The sequence below is a fragment of the Taudactylus pleione genome, unplaced genomic scaffold (assembly GCF_031769625.1).
Source record: "Taudactylus pleione unplaced genomic scaffold, aTauple2 ptg001022l, whole genome shotgun sequence".
Taxonomy (NCBI): Eukaryota; Metazoa; Chordata; class Amphibia; order Anura; family Myobatrachidae; genus Taudactylus; species Taudactylus pleione.
Window position 1 is genome coordinate 263,270 of NW_028285423.1, and position 23,364 is coordinate 286,633.

The window sequence follows — 23,364 nt, forward strand, 5'->3', positions numbered from 1 at the left end:
CCAGGTACAGTATAATCCAGAATAATCTACACAGACAGCGTCAGGAACATTCCAGCCATCCAGGTACAGTATAAACCAGAATAATCTACACAGACAGCGCCAGGAACATTCCAGCCATCCAGGTACAGTATAATCCAGAATAATCTACACAGACAGCGCCAGGAACATTCCAGCCATCCAGGTACAGTATAAACCACAATAATCTACACAGACAGCGCCAGGAACATTCCAGCCATCCAGGTACAGTATAATCCAGAATAATCTACACAGACAGCGACAGGAACATTCCAGCCATCCAGGTACAGTATAAACCAGAATAATCTACAGACATGACCAGGAACATTCCAGCCATCCAGGTACAGTATAAACCAGAATAATCTACACAGACAGCGCCAGGAACATTCCAGCCATCCAGGTACAGTATAAACCAGAATAATCTACACATACAACGCCAGGAACATTCCAGCCATCCAGGTACAGTATAATCCAGAATAATCTACACAGACAGCGCCAGGAACATTCCAGCCATCCAGGTACAGTATAAACCAGAATAATCTACACAGACAGCGACAGGAACATTCCAGCCATCCAGGTACAGTATAAACCAGAATAATCTACAGACATGGCCAGGAACATTCCAGCCATCCAGGTACAGTATAAACCAGAATAATCTACACAGACAGCGACAGGAACATTCCAGCCATCCAGGTACAGTATAAACCAGAATAATCTACACAGACAGTGCCAGGAACATTCCAGCCATCCAGGTACAGTATAAACCAGAATAATCTACAGACAGCGCCAGGAACATTCCAGCCATCCAGGTACAGTATAATCCAGAATAATCTACACAGACAGCGCCAGGAACATTCCAGCCATCCAGGTACAGTATAAACCAGAATAATCTACACAGACAGCACCAGGAACATTCCAGCCATCCAGGTACATTATAATCCAGAATAATCTACACAGACAGCGCCAGGAACATTCCAGCCATCCAGGTACAGTATAAACCAGAATAATCTACACAGACAGCGCCAGGAACATTCCAGCCATCCAGGTACAGTATAAACCAGAATAATCTACACAGACAGCGTCAGGAACATTCCAGCCATCCAGGTACAGTATAATCCAGAATAATCTACACAGACAGCGACAGGAACATTCCAGCCATCCAGGTACAGTATAAACCAGAATAATCTACAGACAGCACCAGGAACATTCCAGCCATCCAGGTACAGTATAAACCAGAATAATCTACACAGACAGCGTCAGGAACATTCCAGCCATCCAGGTACAGTATAATCCAGAATAATCTACACAGACATGGCCAGGAACATTCCAGCCATCCAGGTACAGTATAATCCAGAATAATCTACATAGACAGCGCCAGGAACATTCCAGCCATCCAGGTACAGTATAATCCAGAATAATCTACACAGACAGCGACAGGAACATTCCAGCCATCCAGGTACAGTATAATCCAGAATAATCTACAGACATGGCCAGGAACATTCCAGCCATCCAGGTACAGTATAAACCAGAATAATCTACACAGACAGCGACAGGAACATTCCAGTCATCCAGGTACAGTATAAACCAGAATAATCTACACAGACAGCGACAGGAACATTCCAGCCATCCAGGTACAGTATAATCCAGAATAATCTACACAGACAGCGCCAGGAACATTCCAGCCATCCAGGTACAGTATAAACTAGAATAATCTACACAGACAGCGACAGGAACATTCCAGCCATCCAGGTACAGTATAAACCAGAATAATCTACAGACATGGCCAGGAACATTCCAGCCATCCAGGTACAGTATAAACCAGAATAATCTACACAGACAGCGACAGGAACATTCCAGCCATCCAGGTACAGTATAATCCAGAATAATCTACACAGACAGCGCCAGGAACATTCCAGCCATCCAGGTACAGTATAAACCAGAATAATCTACACAGACAGCGACAGGAACATTCCAGCCATCCAGGTACAGTATAAACCAGAATAATCTACACATACAGCGCCAGGAACATTCCAGCCATCCAGGTACAGTATAAACCAGAATAATCTACACAGACAGCGCCAGGAACATTCCAGCCATCCAGGTACAGTATAAACCAGAATAATCTACACAGACAGCGTCAGGAACATTCCAGCCAACCAGGTACAGTATAAACCAGAATAATCTACACAGACAGCGTCAGGAACATTCCAGCCATCCAGGTACAGTATAAACCACAATAATCTACACAGACAGCGACAGGAACATTCCAGCCATCCAGGTACAGTATAAACCAGAATAATCTACACAGACAGCGCCAGGAACATTCCAGCCATCCAGGTACAGTATACACCAGAATAATCTACACAGACAGCGCCAGGAACATTCCAGCCATCCAGGTACAGTATAATCCAGAATAATCTACACAGACAGCGTCAGGAACATTCCAGCCATCCAGGTACAGTATAAACCAGAATAATCTACACAGACAGCGCCAGGAACATTCCAGCCATCAAGGTACAGTATAAACCAGAATAATCTACACAGACAGCGACAGGAACATTCCAGCCATCCAGGTACAGTATAAACCAGAATAATCTACACAGACAGCGCCAGGAACATTCCAGCCATCCAGGTACAGTATAAACCAGAATAATCTACACAGACAGCGCCAGGAACATTCCAGCCATCCAGGTACAGTATAAACCAGAATAATCTACACAGACAGCGCCAGGAACATTCCAGCCATCCAGGTACAGTATAAACCAGAATAATCTACACAGACAGCGAGAGGAACATTCCAGCCATCCAGGTACAGTATAAACCAGAATAATCTACACAGACAGCGCCAGGAACATTCCAGCCATCCAGGTACAGTATAAACCACAATATTCTACACAGACAGCGAAAGGAACATTCCAGCCATCCAGGTACAGTATAAACCAGAATAATCTACACAGACAGCGCCAGGAACATTCCAGCCATCCAGGTACAGTATAAACCAGAATAATCTACACAGACAGCACCAGGAACATTCCAGCCATCCAGGTACAGTATAAACCAGAATAATCTACACAGACAGCGCCAGGAACATTGCAGCCATCCAGGTACAGTATAAACCAGAATAATCTACACAGACAGCGCCAGGAACATTCCAGCCAGCCAGGTACAGTATAAACCAGAATAATCTACACAGACAGCGCCAGGAACATTCCAGCCATCCAGGTACAGTATAAACCAGAATAATCTACACAGACAGCACCAGGAACATTCCAGCCATCCAGGTACAGTATAAACCAGAATAATCTACACAGACAGCGCCAGGAACATTCCAGCCATCCAGGTACAGTATAAACCAGAATAATCTACACAGACAGCGACAGGAACATTCCAGCCATCCAGGTACAGTATAATCCAGAATAATCTACACAGACAGCGCCAGGAACATTCCAGCCATCCAGGTACAGTATAAACCAGAATAATCTACACAGACAGCACCAGGAACATTCCAGCCATCCAGGTACAGTATAATCCAGAATAATCTACAGACATGGCCAGGAACATTCCAGCCATCCAGGTACAGTATAATCCAGAATAATCTACACAGACAGCACCAGGAACATTCCAGCCATCCAGGTACAGTATAAACCAGAATAATCTACACAGACAGCGCCAGGAACATTCCAGCCATCCAGGTACAGTATAAACCAGAATAATCTACACAGACATGGCCAGGAACATTCCAGCCATCCATGTATAGTATAAACCAGAATAATCTACACAGACAGCGCCAGGAACATTCCAGCCATCCAGGTACAGTATAAACCAGAATAATCTACACAGACAGAGTCAGGAACATTCCAGCCATCCAGGTACAGTATAAACCAGAATAATCTACACAGACAGCGACAGGAACATTCCAGCCATCCAGGTACAGTATAAACCAGAATAATCTACAGACAGCGCCAGGAACATTCCAGCCATCCAGGTACAGTATAAACCAGAATAATCTACACAGACAGCGTCAGGAACATTCCAGCCATCCAGGTACAGTATAATCCAGAATAATCTACACAGACATGGCCAGGAACATTCCAGCCATCCAGGTACAGTATAATCCAGAATAATCTACACATACAGCGCCAGGAACATTCCAGCCATCCAGGTACAGTATAAACCAGAATAATCTACACAGACAGCGACAGGAACATTCCAGCCATCCAGGTACAGTATAAACCAGAATAATCTACACAGACAGCGCCAGGAACATTCCAGCCAGCCAGGTACAGTATAATCCAGAATAATCTACACAGACAGCACCAGGAACATTCCAGCCATCCAGGTACAGTATAAACCAGAATAATCTACACAGACAGCGCCAGGAACATTCCAGCCATCCAGGTACAGTATAAACCAGAATAATCTACACAGACAGCGCCAGGAACATTCCAGCCATCCAGGTACAGTATAAACCAGAATAATCTACACAGACAGCGTCAGGAACATTCCAGCCATCCAGGTACAGTATAAACCAGAATAATCTACACAGACAGCGACAGGAACATTCCAGCCATCCAGGTACAGTATAAACCAGAATAATCTACACAGACAGCGACAGGAACATTCCAGCCATCCAGGTACAGTATAAACCAGAATAATCTACACAGACAGCGTCAGGAACATTCCAGCCATCCAGGTACAGTATAAACCAGAATAATCTACACAGACAGCGTCAGGAACATTCCAGCCATCCAGGTACAGTATAAACCAGAATAATCTACACAGACAGCACCAGGAACATTCCAGCCATCCAGGTACAGTATAAACCAGAATAATCTACACAGACAGCGACAGGAACATTCCAGCCATCCAGGTACAGTATAAACCAGAATAATCTACACAGACAGCGACAGGAACATTCCAGCCATCCAGGTACAGTATAAACCAGAATAATCTACAGACATGGCCAGGAACATTCCAGCCATCCAGGTACAGTATAAACCAGAATAATCTACACAGACAGCGACAGGAACATTCCAGCCATCCAGGTACAGTATAATCCAGAATAATCTAACCCGTCACTCTGCACCCTTCTCTCTGCACAAGCGGCACAGAAAAGTGAGGTTATTGTGCGCGTAGTGAACTCACCAGCTGCAGCACTATCCCTGCCGTGACTCCTCCCGCTGCATTGAAGGCAGCGGGGAAATTCAGAAGCCCAGCTCCCAGAGCCGCATTTACCACGATGAAGACAGCACCGATAGACGATGTCCCTCCAGCCAGTCTCCTGGTCTCTGGGACGATGGGGCTCTGCAGGAGCCGAGCACGTTCCCCCGCATCCCAGGAATAGTCCGCATTGATTGCTACGTTCCCCAGGGACATCTTGTTGGGACAATGACGGCAGCATGCGTGGGGGTCCTTCCTGTATGGGGAAGAATAAGCAGTACCCAGAATAAGACCCCACGTTCCCTCACTTACTGCTGACATCCGTCCTCACACATTACGTCCTGCGACCTTTCCCTCACTACAAACTGCTGACTGCCCTTCCGATTCCCCACTTCCCCCCCAGCATGAGATCACCCGGGAGCAGCAGGGGCCAAATGTCAGACCCCAGTCACTATGTATCCAGCTGAGGGGTCTGAGGTCAGGGGTAATATTACACAGGGATGTACCCCAGTCACTATGTATCCAGCTGAGGGGTCTGAGGTCAGGGGTAATATTACACAGGGATGTACCCCAGTCACTATGTATCCAGCTGAGGGGTCTGAGGTCAGGGGTAATATTACACAGGGATGTACCCCAGTCACTATGTATCCAGCTGAGGGGTCTGAGGTCAGGGGTAATATTACACAGGGATGTACCCCAGTCACTATGTATCCAGCTGAGGGGTCTGAGGTCAGGGGTAATATTACACAGGGATGTACCCCAGTCACTATGTATCCAGCTGAGGGGTCTGAGGTCAGGGGTAATATTACACAGGGATGTACCCCAGTCACTATGTATCCAGCTGAGGGGTCTGAGGTCAGGGGTAATATTACACAGGGATGTACCCCAGTCACTGTGTATCCAGCTGAGGTCAGGGGTAATATTACACAGGGATGTACCCCAGTCACTATGTATCCAGCTGAGGGGTCTGAGGTCAGGGGTAATATTACACAGGGAAGTACCCCAGTCACTATGTATCCAGCTGAGGGGCCTGAGGTCAGGGGTAATATTACACAGGGATGTACCCCAGTCACTATGTATCCAGCTGAGGGGTCTGAGGTCAGGGGTAATATTACACAGGGATGTACCCCAGACACTATGTATCCAGCTGAGGGGTCTGAGGTCAGGGGTAATATTACACAGGGATGTACCCCAGTCACTATGTATCCAGCTGAGGGGTCTGAGGTCAGGGGTAATATTACACAGGGATGTACCCCAGTCACTATGTATCCAGCTGAGGGGTCTGAGGTCAGGGGTAATATTACACAGGGATGTACCCCAGTCACTATGTATCCAGCTGAGGAGTCTAAGGTCAGGGGTAATATTACACATGGATGTACCCCAGTCACTATGTATCCAGCTGAGGGGTCTGAGGTCAGGGGTAATATTACACAGGGATGTACCCCAGTCACTATGTATCCGGCTGAGGGGTCTGAGGTCAGGGGTAATATTACACAGGGATGTACCCCAGTCACTATGTATCCAGCTGAGGGGTCTGAGGTCAGGGTAATATTACACAGGGATGTACCCCAGTCACTATGTATCCAGCTGAGGGGTCTGAGGTCAGGGTAATATTACACAGGGATGTACCCCAGTCACTATGTATCCAGCTGAGGGGTCTGAGGTCAGGGTAATATTACACAGGGATGTACCCCAGTCACTATGTATCCAGCTGAGGGGTCTGAGGTCAGGGGTAATATTACACAGGGATGTACCCCAGTCACTATGTATCCAGCTGAGGGGTCTGAGGTCAGGGGTAATATTACACAGGGATGTACCCCAGTCACTATGTATCCAGCTGAGGGGTCTGAGGTCAGGGGTAATATTACACAGGGATGTACCCCAGTCACTGTGTATCCAGCTGAGGTCAGGGGTAATATTACACAGGGATGTACCCCAGTCACTATGTATCCAGCTGAGGGGTCTGAGGTCAGGGGTAATATTACACAGGGAAGTACCCCAGTCACTATGTATCCAGCTGAGGGGTCTGAGGTCAGGGGTAATATTACACAGGGATGTACCCCAATCACTATGTATCCAGCTGAGGAGTCTAAGGTCAGGGGTAATATTACACAGGGATGTACCCCAGTCACTATGTATCCAGCTGAGGGGCCTGAGGTCAGGGGTAATATTACACAGGGATATACCCCAGTCACTATGTATCCAGCTGAGGGGTCTGAGGTCAGGGGTAATATTACACAGGGATGTACCCCAGTCACTATGTATCCGGCTGAGGGGTCTGAGGTCAGGGGTAATATTACACAGGGATGTACCCCAGTCACTATGTATCCAGCTGAGGGGTCTGAGGTCAGGGTAATATTACACAGGGATGTACCCCAGTCACTATGTATCCAGCTGAGGGGTCTGAGGTCAGGGATAATATTACACAGGGATGTACCCCAGTCACTATGTATCCAGCTGAGGGGTCTGAGGTCAGGGGTAATATTACACAGGGATGTACCCCAGTCACTATGTATCCAGCTGAGGGGTCTGAGGTCAGGGTAATATTACACAGGGATGTACCCCAGTCACTATGTATCCAGCTGAGGGGTCTGAGGTCAGGGGTAATATTACACAGGGATGTACCCCAGTCACTATGTATCCAGCTGAGGGGTCTGAGGTCAGGGGTAATATTACACAGGGATGTACCCCAGTCACTATGTATCCAGCTGAGGTGTCTGAGGTCAGGGGTAATATTACACAGGGATGTACCCCAGTCACTATGTATGAGGGGTCTGAGGTCAGGGGTAATATTACACAGGGATGTACCCCAGTCACTATGTATCCAGCTGAGGGGTCTGAGGTCAGGGGTAATATTATACAGGGATGTACCCCAATCACTATGTATCCAGCTGAGGAGTCTAAGGTCAGGGGTAATATTACACAGGGATATACCCCAGTCACTATGTATCCAGCTGAGGGGCCTGAGGTCAGGGGTAATATTACACAGGGATGTACCCCAGTCACTATGTATCCAGCTGAGGGGTCTGAGGTCAGGGGTAATATTACACAGGGATGTACCCCAGTCACTATGAATCCAGCTGAGGGGTCTGAGGTCAGGGGTAATATTACACAGGGATGTACCCCAGTCACTATGTATCCAGCTGAGGGGTCTGAGGTCAGGGGTAATATTACACAGGGATGTACCCCAGTCACTATGTATCCAGCTGAGGGGTCTGAGGTCAGGGGTAATATTACACAGGGATGTACCCCAGTCACTATGTATCCAGCTGAGGGGTCTGAGGTCAGGGGTAATATTACACAGGGAAGTACCCCAGTCACTATGTATCCAGCTGAGGGGCCTGAGGTCAGGGGTAATATTACACAGGGATGTACCCCAGTCACTATGTATCCAGCTGAGGGGTCTGAGGTCAGGGGTAATATTACACAGGGATGTACCCCAGACACTATGTATCCAGCTGAGGGGTCTGAGGTCAGGGGTAATATTACACAGGGATGTACCCCAGTCACTATGTATCCAGCTGAGGGGTCTGAGGTCAGGGGTAATATTACACAGGGATGTACCCCAGTCACTATGTATCCAGCTGAGGGGTCTGAGGTCAGGGGTAATATTACACAGGGATGTACCCCAGTCACTATGTATCCAGCTGAGGAGTCTAAGGTCAGGGGTAATATTACACATGGATGTACCCCAGTCACTATGTATCCAGCTGAGGGGCCTGAGGTCAGGGGTAATATTACACAGGGATATACCCCAGTCACTATGTATCCAGCTGAGGGGTCTGAGGTCAGGGGTAATATTACACAGGGATGTACCCCAGTCACTATGTATCCGGCTGAGGGGTCTGAGGTCAGGGGTAATATTACACAGGGATGTACCCCAGTCACTATGTATCCAGCTGAGGGGTCTGAGGTCAGGGTAATATTACACAGGGATGTACCCCAGTCACTATGTATCCAGCTGAGGGGTCTGAGGTCAGGGTAATATTACACAGGGATGTACCCCAGTCACTATGTATCCAGCTGAGGGGTCTGAGGTCAGGGGTAATATTACACAGGGATGTACCCCAGTCACTATGTATCCAGCTGAGGGGTCTGAGGTCAGGGGTAATATTACACAGGGATGTACCCCAGTCACTATGTATCCAGCTGAGGGGTCTGAGGTCAGGGGTAATATTACACAGGGATGTACCCCAGTCACTGTGTATCCAGCTGAGGTCAGGGGTAATATTACACAGGGATGTACCCCAGTCACTATGTATCCAGCTGAGGGGTCTGAGGTCAGGGGTAATATTACACAGGGAAGTACCCCAGTCACTATGTATCCAGCTGAGGGGTCTGAGGTCAGGGGTAATATTACACAGGGATGTACCCCAATCACTATGTATCCAGCTGAGGAGTCTAAGGTCAGGGGTAATATTACACAGGGATGTACCCCAGTCACTATGTATCCAGCTGAGGGGCCTGAGGTCAGGGGTAATATTACACAGGGATATACCCCAGTCACTATGTATCCAGCTGAGGGGTCTGAGGTCAGGGGTAATATTACACAGGGATGTACCCCAGTCACTATGTATCCGGCTGAGGGGTCTGAGGTCAGGGGTAATATTACACAGGGATGTACCCCAGTCACTATGTATCCAGCTGAGGGGTCTGAGGTCAGGGTAATATTACACAGGGATGTACCCCAGTCACTATGTATCCAGCTGAGGGGTCTGAGGTCAGGGATAATATTACACAGGGATGTACCCCAGTCACTATGTATCCAGCTGAGGGGTCTGAGGTCAGGGGTAATATTACACAGGGATGTACCCCAGTCACTATGTATCCAGCTGAGGGGTCTGAGGTCAGGGTAATATTACACAGGGATGTACCCCAGTCACTATGTATCCAGCTGAGGGGTCTGAGGTCAGGGGTAATATTACACAGGGATGTACCCCAGTCACTATGTATCCAGCTGAGGGGTCTGAGGTCAGGGGTAATATTACACAGGGATGTACCCCAGTCACTATGTATCCAGCTGAGGTGTCTGAGGTCAGGGGTAATATTACACAGGGATGTACCCCAGTCACTATGTATGAGGGGTCTGAGGTCAGGGGTAATATTACACAGGGATGTACCCCAGTCACTATGTATCCAGCTGAGGGGTCTGAGGTCAGGGGTAATATTATACAGGGATGTACCCCAATCACTATGTATCCAGCTGAGGAGTCTAAGGTCAGGGGTAATATTACACAGGGATATACCCCAGTCACTATGTATCCAGCTGAGGGGCCTGAGGTCAGGGGTAATATTACACAGGGATGTACCCCAGTCACTATGTATCCAGCTGAGGGGTCTGAGGTGAGGGGTAATATTACACAGGGATGTACCCCAGTCACTATGTATCCAGCTGAGGGGTCTGAGGTCAGGGGTAATATTACACAGGGATGTACCCCAGTCACTATGTATCCAGCTGAGGGGTCTGAGGTCAGGGGTAATATTACACAGGGATGTACCCCAGTCACTATGTATCCAGCTGAGGGCTTTGAGGTCAGGGGTAATATTACACAGAGATGTACCCCAGTCACTATGTATCCAGCTGAGGGGTTTGAGGTCAGGGGTAATATTACACAGAGATGTACCCCAGTCACTATGTATCCAGCTGAGGGGTCTGAGGTCAGGGGTAATATTACACAGGGATGTACCCCAGTCACTATGTATCCAGCTGAGGAGTCTGAGGTCAGGGGTAATATTACACAGGGATGTACCCCAGTCACTATGTATCCAGCTGAGGGGTCTGAGGTCAGGGGTAATATTACACAGGGAAGTACCCCAGTCACTATGTATCCAGCTGAGGGGTCTGAGGTCAGGGGTAATATTACACAGGGATGTACCCCAGTCACTATGTATCCAGCTGAGGGGTCTGAGGTCAGGGGTAATATTACACAGGGATGTACCCCAGTCACTATGTATCCAGCTGAGGTCAGGGTAATATTACACAGGGATGTACCCCAGTCACTATGTATCCAGCTGAGGGGTCTAAGGTCAGGGGTAATATTACACAGGGATATACCCCAGTCACTATGTATCCAGCTGAGGGGTCTGAGGTCAGGGGTAATATTACACAGGGATGTACCCCAATCACTATGTATCCAGCTGAGGAGTCTAAGGTCAGGGGTAATATTACACAGGGATATACCCCAGTCACTATGTATCCAGCTGAGGGGCCTGAGGTCAGGGGTAATATTACACAGGGATGTACCCCAGTCACTATGTATCCAGCTGAGGGGTCTGAGGTCAGGGGTAATATTACACAGGGATGTACCCCAGTCACTATGTATCCAGCTGAGGGGTTTGAGGTCAGGGGTAATATTACACAGGGATGTACCCCAGTCACTAAGTATCCAGCTGAGGGGTCTGAGGTCAGGGGTAATATTACACAGGGATGTACCCCAGACACTATGTATCCAGCTGAGGGGTCTGAGGTCAGGGGTAATATTACACAGGGATGTACACCAGTCACTATGTATCCAGCTGAGGGGTCTGAGGTCAGGGGTAATATTACACAGGGATGTACCCCAGTCACTATGTATCCAGCTGAGGGGTCTGAGGTCAGGGGTAATATTACACAGGGATGTACCCCAGTCACTATGTATCCAGCTGAGGGGTCTGAGGTCAGGGGTAATATTACACAGGGATGTACCCCAGTCACTATGTATCCAGCTGAGGGGTCTGAGGTTAGGGGTAATATTACACAGGGATGTACCCCAGTCACTATGTATCCAGCTGAGGGGTCTGAGGTCAGGGGTAAAATTACACAGGGATGTACCCCAGTCACTATGTATCCAGCTGAGGGGTCTGAGGTCAGGGGTAATATTACACAGGGATGTACCCCAGTCACTGTGTATCCAGCTGAGGTCAGGGGTAATATTACACAGGGATGTACCCCAGTCACTATGTATCCAGCTGAGGGGTCTGAGGTCAGGGGTAATATTACACAGGGAAGTACCCCAGTCACTATGTATCCAGCTGAGGGGCCTGAGGTCAGGGGTAATATTACACAGGGATGTACCCCAGTCACTATGTATCCAGCTGAGGGGTCTGAGGTCAGGGGTAATATTACACAGGGATGTACCCCAGACACTATGTATCCAGCTGAGGGGTCTGAGGTCAGGGGTAATATTACACAGGGATGTACCCCAGTCACTATGTATCCAGCTGAGGGGTCTGAGGTCAGGGGTAATATTACACAGGGATGTACCCCAGTCACTATGTATCCAGCTGAGGGGTCTGAGGTCAGGGGTAATATTACACAGGGATGTACCCCAGTCACTATGTATCCAGCTGAGGAGTCTAAGGTCAGGGGTAATATTACACATGGATGTACCCCAGTCACTATGTATCCAGCTGAGGGGCCTGAGGTCAGGGGTAATATTACACAGGGATATACCCCAGTCACTATGTATCCAGCTGAGGGGTCTGAGGTCAGGGGTAATATTACACAGGGATGTACCCCAGTCACTATGTATCCGGCTGAGGGGTCTGAGGTCAGGGGTAATATTACACAGGGATGTACCCCAGTCACTATGTATCCAGCTGAGGGGTCTGAGGTCAGGGTAATATTACACAGGGATGTACCCCAGTCACTATGTATCCAGCTGAGGGGTCTGAGGTCAGGGTAATATTACACAGGGATGTACCCCAGTCACTATGTATCCAGCTGAGGGGTCTGAGGTCAGGGGTAATATTACACAGGGATGTACCCCAGTCACTATGTATCCAGCTGAGGGGTCTGAGGTCAGGGGTAATATTACACAGGGATGTACCCCAGTCACTATGTATCCAGCTGAGGGGTCTGAGGTCAGGGGTAATATTACACAGGGATGTACCCCAGTCACTGTGTATCCAGCTGAGGTCAGGGGTAATATTACACAGGGATGTACCCCAGTCACTATGTATCCAGCTGAGGGGTCTGAGGTCAGGGGTAATATTACACAGGGAAGTACCCCAGTCACTATGTATCCAGCTGAGGGGTCTGAGGTCAGGGGTAATATTACACAGGGATGTACCCCAATCACTATGTATCCAGCTGAGGAGTCTAAGGTCAGGGGTAATATTACACAGGGATGTACCCCAGTCACTATGTATCCAGCTGAGGGGCCTGAGGTCAGGGGTAATATTACACAGGGATATACCCCAGTCACTATGTATCCAGCTGAGGGGTCTGAGGTCAGGGGTAATATTACACAGGGATGTACCCCAGTCACTATGTATCCGGCTGAGGGGTCTGAGGTCAGGGGTAATATTACACAGGGATGTACCCCAGTCACTATGTATCCAGCTGAGGGGTCTGAGGTCAGGGTAATATTACACAGGGATGTACCCCAGTCACTATGTATCCAGCTGAGGGGTCTGAGGTCAGGGATAATATTACACAGGGATGTACCCCAGTCACTATGTATCCAGCTGAGGGGTCTGAGGTCAGGGGTAATATTACACAGGGATGTACCCCAGTCACTATGTATCCAGCTGAGGGGTCTGAGGTCAGGGTAATATTACACAGGGATGTACCCCAGTCACTATGTATCCAGCTGAGGGGTCTGAGGTCAGGGGTAATATTACACAGGGATGTACCCCAGTCACTATGTATCCAGCTGAGGGGTCTGAGGTCAGGGGTAATATTACACAGGGATGTACCCCAGTCACTATGTATCCAGCTGAGGTGTCTGAGGTCAGGGGTAATATTACACAGGGATGTACCCCAGTCACTATGTATGAGGGGTCTGAGGTCAGGGGTAATATTACACAGGGATGTACCCCAGTCACTATGTATCCAGCTGAGGGGTCTGAGGTCAGGGGTAATATTATACAGGGATGTACCCCAATCACTATGTATCCAGCTGAGGAGTCTAAGGTCAGGGGTAATATTACACAGGGATATACCCCAGTCACTATGTATCCAGCTGAGGGGCCTGAGGTCAGGGGTAATATTACACAGGGATGTACCCCAGTCACTATGTATCCAGCTGAGGGGTCTGAGGTCAGGGGTAATATTACACAGGGATGTACCCCAGTCACTATGTATCCAGCTGAGGGGTCTGAGGTCAGGGGTAATATTACACAGGGATGTACCCCAGTCACTATGTATCCAGCTGAGGGGTCTGAGGTCAGGGGTAATATTACACAGGGATGTACCCCAGTCACTATGTATCCAGCTGAGGGCTTTGAGGTCAGGGGTAATATTACACAGAGATGTACCCCAGTCACTATGTATCCAGCTGAGGGGTTTGAGGTCAGGGGTAATATTACACAGAGATGTACCCCAGTCACTATGTATCCAGCTGAGGGGTCTGAGGTCAGGGGTAATATTACACAGGGATGTACCCCAGTCACTATGTATCCAGCTGAGGAGTCTGAGGTCAGGGGTAATATTACACAGGGATGTACCCCAGTCACTATGTATCCAGCTGAGGGGTCTGAGGTCAGGGGTAATATTACACAGGGAAGTACCCCAGTCACTATGTATCCAGCTGAGGGGTCTGAGGTCAGGGGTAATATTACACAGGGATGTACCCCAGTCACTATGTATCCAGCTGAGGGGTCTGAGGTCAGGGGTAATATTACACAGGGATGTACCCCAGTCACTATGTATCCAGCTGAGGTCAGGGTAATATTACACAGGGATGTACCCCAGTCACTATGTATCCAGCTGAGGGGTCTAAGGTCAGGGGTAATATTACACAGGGATATACCCCAGTCACTATGTATCCAGCTGAGGGGTCTGAGGTCAGGGGTAATATTACACAGGGATGTACCCCAATCACTATGTATCCAGCTGAGGAGTCTAAGGTCAGGGGTAATATTACACAGGGATATACCCCAGTCACTATGTATCCAGCTGAGGGGCCTGAGGTCAGGGGTAATATTACACAGGGATGTACCCCAGTCACTATGTATCCAGCTGAGGGGTCTGAGGTCAGGGGTAATATTACACAGGGATGTACCCCAGTCACTATGTATCCAGCTGAGGGGTTTGAGGTCAGGGGTAATATTACACAGGGATGTACCCCAGTCACTAAGTATCCAGCTGAGGGGTCTGAGGTCAGGGGTAATATTACACAGGGATGTACCCCAGACACTATGTATCCAGCTGAGGGGTCTGAGGTCAGGGGTAATATTACACAGGGATATACCCCAGTCACTATGTATCCAGCTGAGGGGTCTGAGGTCAGGGGTAATATTACACAGGGATGTACCCCAGTCACTATGTATGAGGGGTCTGAGGTCAGGGGTAATATTACACAGGGATGTACCCCAGTCACTATGTATCCAGCTGAGGTGTCTGAGGTCAGGGGTAATATTACACAGGGATGTACCCCAGTCACTATGTATCCAGCTGAGGGGTCTGAGGTCAGGGTAATATTACACAGGGATGTACCCCAGTCACTATGTATCCAGCTGAGGGGTCTGAGGTCAGGGGTAATATTACACAGGGAAGTACCCCAGTCACTATGTATCCAGCTGAGGAGTCTGAGGTCAGGGGTAATATTACACAGGGATGAACCCCAGTCACTATGTATCCAGCTGAGGGGTCTGAGGTCAGGGGTAATATTACACAGGGATGTACCCCAATCACTATGTATCCAGCTGAGGTGTCTGAGGTCAGGGGTAATATTACACAGGGATGTACCCCAGTCACTATGTATCCAGCTGAGGGGTCTGAGGTCAGGGGTAATATTACACAGGGATGTACCCCAGTCACTATGTATGAGGGGTCTGAGGTCAGGGGTAATATTACACAGGGATGTACCCCAGTCACTATGTATCCAGCTGAGGTGTCTGAGGTCAGGGGTAATATTACACAGGGATGTACCCCAGTCACTATGTATCCAGCTGAGGGGTCTGAGGTCAGGGTAATATTACACAGGGATGTACCCCAGTCACTATGTATCCAGCTGAGGGGTCTGAGGTCAGGGTAATATTACACAGGGATGTACCCCAGTCACTATGTATCCAGCTGAGGGGTCTGAGGTCAGGGGTAATATTACACAGGGATGTACCCCAGTCACTATGTATCCAGCTGAGGGGTCTGAGGTCAGGGGTAATATTACACAGGGATGTACCCCAGTCACTATGTATGAGGGGTCTGAGGTCAGGGGTAATATTACACAGGGATGTACCCCAGTCACTATGTATCCAGCTGAGGTGTCTGAGGTCAGGGGTAATATTACACAGGGATGTACCCCAGTCACTATGTATCCAGCTGAGGGGTCTGAGGTCAGGGGTAATATTACACAGGGATGTACCCCAATCACTATGTATCCAGCTGAGGGGTCTGAGGTCAGGGGTAATATTACATAGGGATGTACCCCAGTCACTATGTATCCAGCTGAGGGGTCTGAGGTCAGGGGTAATATTACACAGGGATGTACCCCAGTCACTATGTATCCAGCTGAGGAGTCTGAGGTCAGGGGTAATATTACACAGGGATGTACCCCAATCACTATGTATCCAGCTGAGGTGTCTGAGGTCAGGGTAATATTACACAGGGATGTACCCCAGTCACTATGTATCCAGCTGAGGTGTCTGAGGTCAGGGGTAATATTACACAGGGATGTACCCCAGTCACTATGTATCCAGCTGAGGGGTCTGAGGTCAGGGGTAATATTATACAGGGATGTACCCCAATCACTATGTATCCAGCTGAGGAGTCTAAGGTCAGGGGTAATATTACACAGGGATATACCCCAGTCACTATGTATCCAGCTGAGGGGCCTGAGGTCAGGGGTAATATTACACAGGGATGTACCCCAGTCACTATGTATCCAGCTGAGGGGTCTGAGGTCAGGGGTAATATTACACAGGGATGTACCCCAGTCACTATGTATCCAGCTGAGGGGTCTGAGGTCAGGGGTAATATTACACAGGGATGTACCCCAGTCACTATGTATCCAGCTGAGGGGTCTGAGGTCAGGGGTAATATTACACAGGGATGTACCCCAGTCACTATGTATCCAGCTGAGGGGTTTGAGGTCAGGGGTAATATTACACAGAGATGTACCCCAGTCACTATGTATCCAGCTGAGGGGTTTGAGGTCAGGGGTAATATTACACAGAGATGTACCCCAGTCACTATGTATCCAGCTGAGGGGTCTGAGGTCAGGGGTAATATTACACAGGGATGTACCCCAGTCACTATGTATCCAGCTGAGGAGTCTGAGGTCAGGGGTAATATTACACAGGGATGTACCCCAGTCACTATGTATCCAGCTGAGGGGTCTGAGGTCAGGGGTAATATTACACAGGGAAGTACCCCAGTCACTATGTATCCAGCTGAGGGGTCTGAGGTCAGGGGTAATATTACACAGGGATGTACCCCAGTCACTATGTATCCAGCTGAGGGGTCTGAGGTCAGGGGTAATATTACACAGGGATGTACCCCAGTCACTATGTATCCAGCTGAGGTCAGGGTAATATTACACAGGGATGTACCCCAGTCACTATGTATCCAGCTGAGGGGTCTAAGGTCAGGGGTAATATTACACAGGGATATACCCCAGTCACTATGTATCCAGCTGAGGGGTCTGAGGTCAGGGGTAATATTACACAGGGATGTACCCCAATCACTATGTATCCAGCTGAGGAGTCTAAGGTCAGGGGTAATATTACACAGGGATATACCCCAGTCACTATGTATCCAGCTGAGGGGCCTGAGGTCAGGGGTAATATTACACAGGGATGTACCCCAGTCACTATGTATCCAGCTGAGGGGTCTGAGGTCAGGGGTAATATTACACAGGGATGTACCCCAGTCACTATGTATCCAGCTGAGGGGTTTGAGGTCAGGGGTAATATTACACAGGGATGTACCCCAGTCACTATGTATCCAGCTGAGGGGTCTGAGGTCAGGGGTAATATTACACAGGGATGTACCCCAGACACTATGTATCCAGCTGAGGGGTCTGAGGTCAGGGGTAATATTACACAGGGATATACCCCAGTCACTATGTATCCAGCTGAGGGGTCTGAGGTCAGGGGTAATATTACACAGGGATGTACCCCAGTCACTATGTATGAGGGGTCTGAGGTCAGGGGTAATATTACACAGGGATGTACCCCAGTCACTATGTATCCAGCTGAGGTGTCTGAGGTCAGGGGTAATATTACACAGGGATGTACCCCAGTCACTATGTATCCAGCTGAGGGGTCTGAGGTCAGGGTAATATTACACAGGGATGTACCCCAATCACTATGTATCCAGCTGAGGTGTCTGAGGTCAGGGGTAATATTACACAGGGATGTACCCCAGTCACTATGTATCCAGCTGAGGGGTCTGAGGTCAGGGGTAATATTACACAGGGATGTACCCCAGTCACTATGTATGAGGGGTCTGAGGTCAGGGGTAATATTACACAGGGATGTACCCCAGTCACTATGTATCCAGCTGAGGTGTCTGAGGTCAGGGGTAATATTACACAGGGATGTACCCCAGTCACTATGTATCCAGCTGAGGGGTCTGAGGTCAGGGGTAATATTACACAGGGATGTACCCCAGTCACTATGTATCCAGCTGAGGGGTCTCTAGGGGTATTTTACAGTGCGACAGCCCCCGGTCACTATCTGCCCCCTGTCGGGGTATATTCCAGTGTGATACTCCCTGGTCACTATCTGCCCCCTGTGGGGTACATGACACCAGGATGCCCACGGTCACTATCTGCCCCCTGTGGGGTACATGACAGCAGGATAACCCCGATCACTATCTGCCCCCTGTGGGGTACATAACACCAGGATACCCCCGGTCACTATCTCCCCCCTGTGGGGTACATGACACGAGGATACCCCCGGTCACTATCTCCCCCCTGTGGGGTACATGACACCAGGATGCCCCCGGTCACTATCTCCCCCCTGTGGGGTACATGACACCAGGATGCCCCCGGTCACTATCTGCCCCCTGTGGGGTACATGACACCAGGATGCCCCCGGTCACTATCTGCCCCCTGTGGGGTACATGACAGCAGGATAACCCCGGTCACTATCTGCCCCCTGTGGGGTACATGACACCAGGATGCCCCCGGTCACTATCTGCCCCCTGTGGGGTACAGGACACCAGGATGCCCCCGGTCACTATCTGCCCCCTGTGGGGTACATGACACCAGGATAACCCCGGTCACTATCTGCCCCCTGTGGGGTACATGACACCAGGATAACCCCGGTCACTATCTGCCCCCTGTGGGGTACATGACACCAGGATAACCCCGGTCACTATCTGCCCCCTGTGGGGTACATGACACCAGGATGCCCCCGGTCACTATCTGCCCCCTGTGGGGTACATGACACCAGGATGCCCCCGGTCACTATCTGCCCCCTGTGGGGTACATGACACCAGGATGCCCCCGGTCACTATCTCCCCCCTGTGGGGTACATGACACCAGGATGCCCCCGGTCACTATCTCCCCCCTGTGGGGTACATGACACCAGGATGCCCCCGGTCACTATCTGCCCCCTGTGGGGTACATGACACCAGGATGCCCCCGGTCACTATCTGCCCCCTGTGGGGTACATGACACCAGGATGCCCCCGGTCACTATCTGCCCCCTGTGGGGTACATGACACCAGGATGCCCCCGGTCACTATCTGCCCCCTGTGGGGTACATGACACCAGGATGCCCCCGGTCACTATCTGCCCCCTGTGGGGTACATGACACCAGGATGCCCCCGGTCACTATCTGCCCCCTGTGGGGTACATGACACCAGGATGCCCCCGGTCACTATCTGCCCCCTGTGGGGTACATGACACCAGGATGCCCCCGGTCACTATCTGCCCCCTGTGGGGTACAGGACACCAGGATGCCCCCGGTCACTATCTGCCCCCTGTGGGGTACAGGACACCAGGATGCCCCCGGTCACTATCTGCCCCCTGTGGGGTACATGACACCAGGATGCCCCCGGTCACTATCTGCCCCCTGTGGGGTACATGACACCAGGATGCCCCCGGTCACTATCTGCCCCCTGTGGGGTACATGACACCAGGATGCCCCCGGTCACTATCTGCCCCCTGTGGGGTACATGACACCAGGATGCCCCCGGTCACTATCTGCCCCCTGTGGGGTACATGACACCAGGATAACCCCGGTCACTATGCCCCCTGTGGGGTACATGACACCAGGATAACCCCCAGTCACTATCTGCCCCCTGTGGGGTACATGACACCAGGATAACCCCGGTCACTATCTGCCCCCTGTGGGGTACATGACACCAGGATGCCCCCGGTCACTATCTGCCCCCTGTGGGGTACATGACACCAGGATGCCCCCGGTCACTATCTGCCCCCTGTGGGGTACATGACACCAGGATGCCCCCGGTCACTATCTGCCCCCTGTGGGGTACATGACACCAGGATGCCCCCGGTCACTATCTGCCCCCTGTGGGGTACATGACACCAGGATGCCCCCGGTCACTATCTGCCCCCTGTGGGGTACAGGACACCAGGATGCCCCCGGTCACTATCTGCCCCCTGTGGGGTACATGACACCAGGATGCCCCCGGTCACTATCTGCCCCCTGTGGGGTACATGACACCAGGATGCCCCCGGTCACTATCTGCCCCCTGTGGGGTACATGACACCAGGATGCCCCCGGTCACTATCTGCCCCCTGTGGGGTACATGACACCAGGATGCCCCCGGTCACTATCTGCCCCCTGTGGGGTACATGACACCAGGATGCCCCCGGTCACTATCTGCCCCCTGTGGGGTACATGACACCAGGATGCCCCCGGTCACTATCTGCCCCCTGTGGGGTACAGGACACCAGGATGCCCCCGGTCACTATCTGCCCCCTGTGGGGTACATGACACCAGGATGCCCCCGGTCACTATCTGCCCCCTGTGGGGTACATGACACCAGGATGCCCCCGGTCACTATCTGCCCCCTGTGGGGTACATGACACCAGGATGCCCCCGGTCACTATCTGCCCCCTGTGGGGTACATGACACCAGGATGCCCCCGGTCACTATCTGCCCCCTGTGGGGTACATGACACCAGGATGCCCCCGGTCACTATCTGCCCCCTGTGGGGTACATGACACCAGGATGCCCCCGGTCACTATCTGCCCCCTGTGGGGTACATGACACCAGGATGCCCCCGGTCACTATCTGCCCCCTGTGGGGTACATGACACCAGGATGCCCCCGGTCACTATCTGCCCCCTGTGGGGTACATGACACCAGGATGCCCCCGGTCACTATCTGCCCCCTGTGGGGTACATGACACCAGGATGCCCCCGGTCACTATCTGCCCCCTGTGGGGTACATGACACCAGGATGCCCCCGGTCACTATCTGCCCCCTGTGGGGTACATGACACCAGGATGCCCCCGGTCACTATCTGCCCCCTGTGGGGTACAGGACACCAGGATGCCCCCGGTCACTATCTGCCCCCTGTGGGGTACATGACACCAGGATGCCCCCGGTCACTATCTGCCCCCTGTGGGGTACATGACACCAGGATGCCCCCGGTCACTATCTGCCCCCTGTGGGGTACATGACACCAGGATGCCCCCGGTCACTATCTGCCCCCTGTGGGGTACATGACACCAGGATGCCCCCGGTCACTATCTGCCCCCTGTGGGGTACATGACACCAGGATGCCCCCGGTCACTATCTGCCCCCTGTGGGGTACATGACACCAGGATGCCCCCGGTCACTATCTGCCCCCTGTGGGGTACATGACACCAGGATGCCCCCGGTCACTATCTGCCCCCTGTGGGGTACATGACACCAGGATGCCCCCGGTCACTATCTGCCCCCTGTGGGGTACATGACACCAGGATGCCCCCGGTCACTATCTGCCCCCTGTGGGGTACATGACACCAGGATGCCCCCGGTCACTATCTGCCCCCTGTGGGGTACAGGACACCAGGATGCCCCCGGTCACTATCTGCCCCCTGTGGGGTACATGACACCAGGATGCCCCCGGTCACTATCTGCCCCCTGTGGGGTACATGACACCAGGATGCCCCCGGTCACTATCTGCCCCCTGTGGGGTACATGACACCAGGATGCCCCCGGTCACTATCTGCCCCCTGTGGGGTACATGACACCAGGATGCCCCCGGTCACTATCTGCCCCCTGTGGGGTACATGACACCAGGATGCCCCTGGGACACCGCACACAGATCTCACCTGCTTGTTCGGCGACGGCGGCTTATTATAGGTCACGTGATCGACCACTCCTGTCACATGACCCCCGCGCACAGCACTCTGGGAACTGTAGTCTGTCATCTACCATTCTGTTCTCTGCTGTGTGGAAGCTGCTGTATTGTATTATGTTATTATCCAGTACTACTACCCCTGTGTGTCTGGGGCACTGCATACCTCCTACCCCTGTGTGTGTCTGAGGCACTGCATACCTCCTACCCCTGTGTGTGTCTGAGGCACTGCATAACTCCTACCCCTGTGTGCGTCTGTGCGCCTGCATGTGTGGTAATGTCCGCCTGTGCGCCTGGATATATGGTAATGGGTGTGATATGTATTACCGCCGGGCGCATGGTTCAATTCCCGACAGCGGCTGCCCGACAAAGGAAGAAATCCCGATCGTCCTAAAGGTAAGTATTTACTAACCTAACCCCCCTAACCCCCCCTCTAAGTGCCTAAACCTAACCCCCCCTTCCCCACTGCCTAAACCTAAGTCCCCCGGGGGGGTACCTAACCCTAACCCTCCCTCCCCCTAGCCTAACCCTATGTCCTCCCCGGGAGCCCTAAACCTAACCCCCACCCCGCGGCTGTCGATCGGGATGCCGGGCGCCGGTCTCCCGACGTCGGGCAAATTACAGGCGTCTACATTTAGACGCCTGTCATTTGTCCCTAGTCGGGATAAAGCAGTCTGGAAGCCGACGGTCGGCATTTAGACCGTCGGGTTCCAGACTACATCCTGTGGTAATGTCCGTCTGTGCGCCTGGATGTGTGGTAATGCCCTTCTGTGCGCCTCCATGTGTGGTAATGTTCGCCTGTGCGCCTGCATGGGTGGTAATGTCAGTCTGTGCGCCTGCATGTGTGGTAATGCCCGCCTGTGCGCCTGGATGTGTGGTAATGCCCGTCTGTGCGCCTGGATGTGTGGTAATGGCCGCCTGTGCGCCTGCATGTGTGGTAATGTCCGCCTGTGCGCCTGCATGTGTGGTAATGTCCGCCTGTGCGCCTGCATGTGTGGTAATGT

The 23,364-nt window shown here is 51.2% G+C and overlaps 1 protein-coding gene across 2 annotated transcripts in view; it reads right to left on the reverse strand.

Moving 5' to 3' along the window:
* The window catches only part of SLC38A7 (solute carrier family 38 member 7), a 132,050-nt gene extending 109,618 nt beyond the window's left edge, over positions 1-22,432 (reverse strand). The window contains exons 1-2 of one of the 2 annotated variants that reach the window (XM_088461168.1): positions 22,335-22,432; positions 5,161-5,431 (exon numbers count right to left, since the gene is read on the reverse strand). In XM_088461168.1, coding sequence (XP_088317294.1) covers positions 5,161-5,391 — 231 coding nt within the window. In that variant the 5' untranslated portion in view covers positions 5,392-5,431; positions 22,335-22,432. Of the gene's footprint in view, positions 1-5,160; positions 5,522-22,334 lie in introns of those variants that run through there. The other variant, XM_088461167.1, reaches the window with a different exon arrangement.
* Positions 22,433-23,364: the final 932 nt, after the last annotated feature.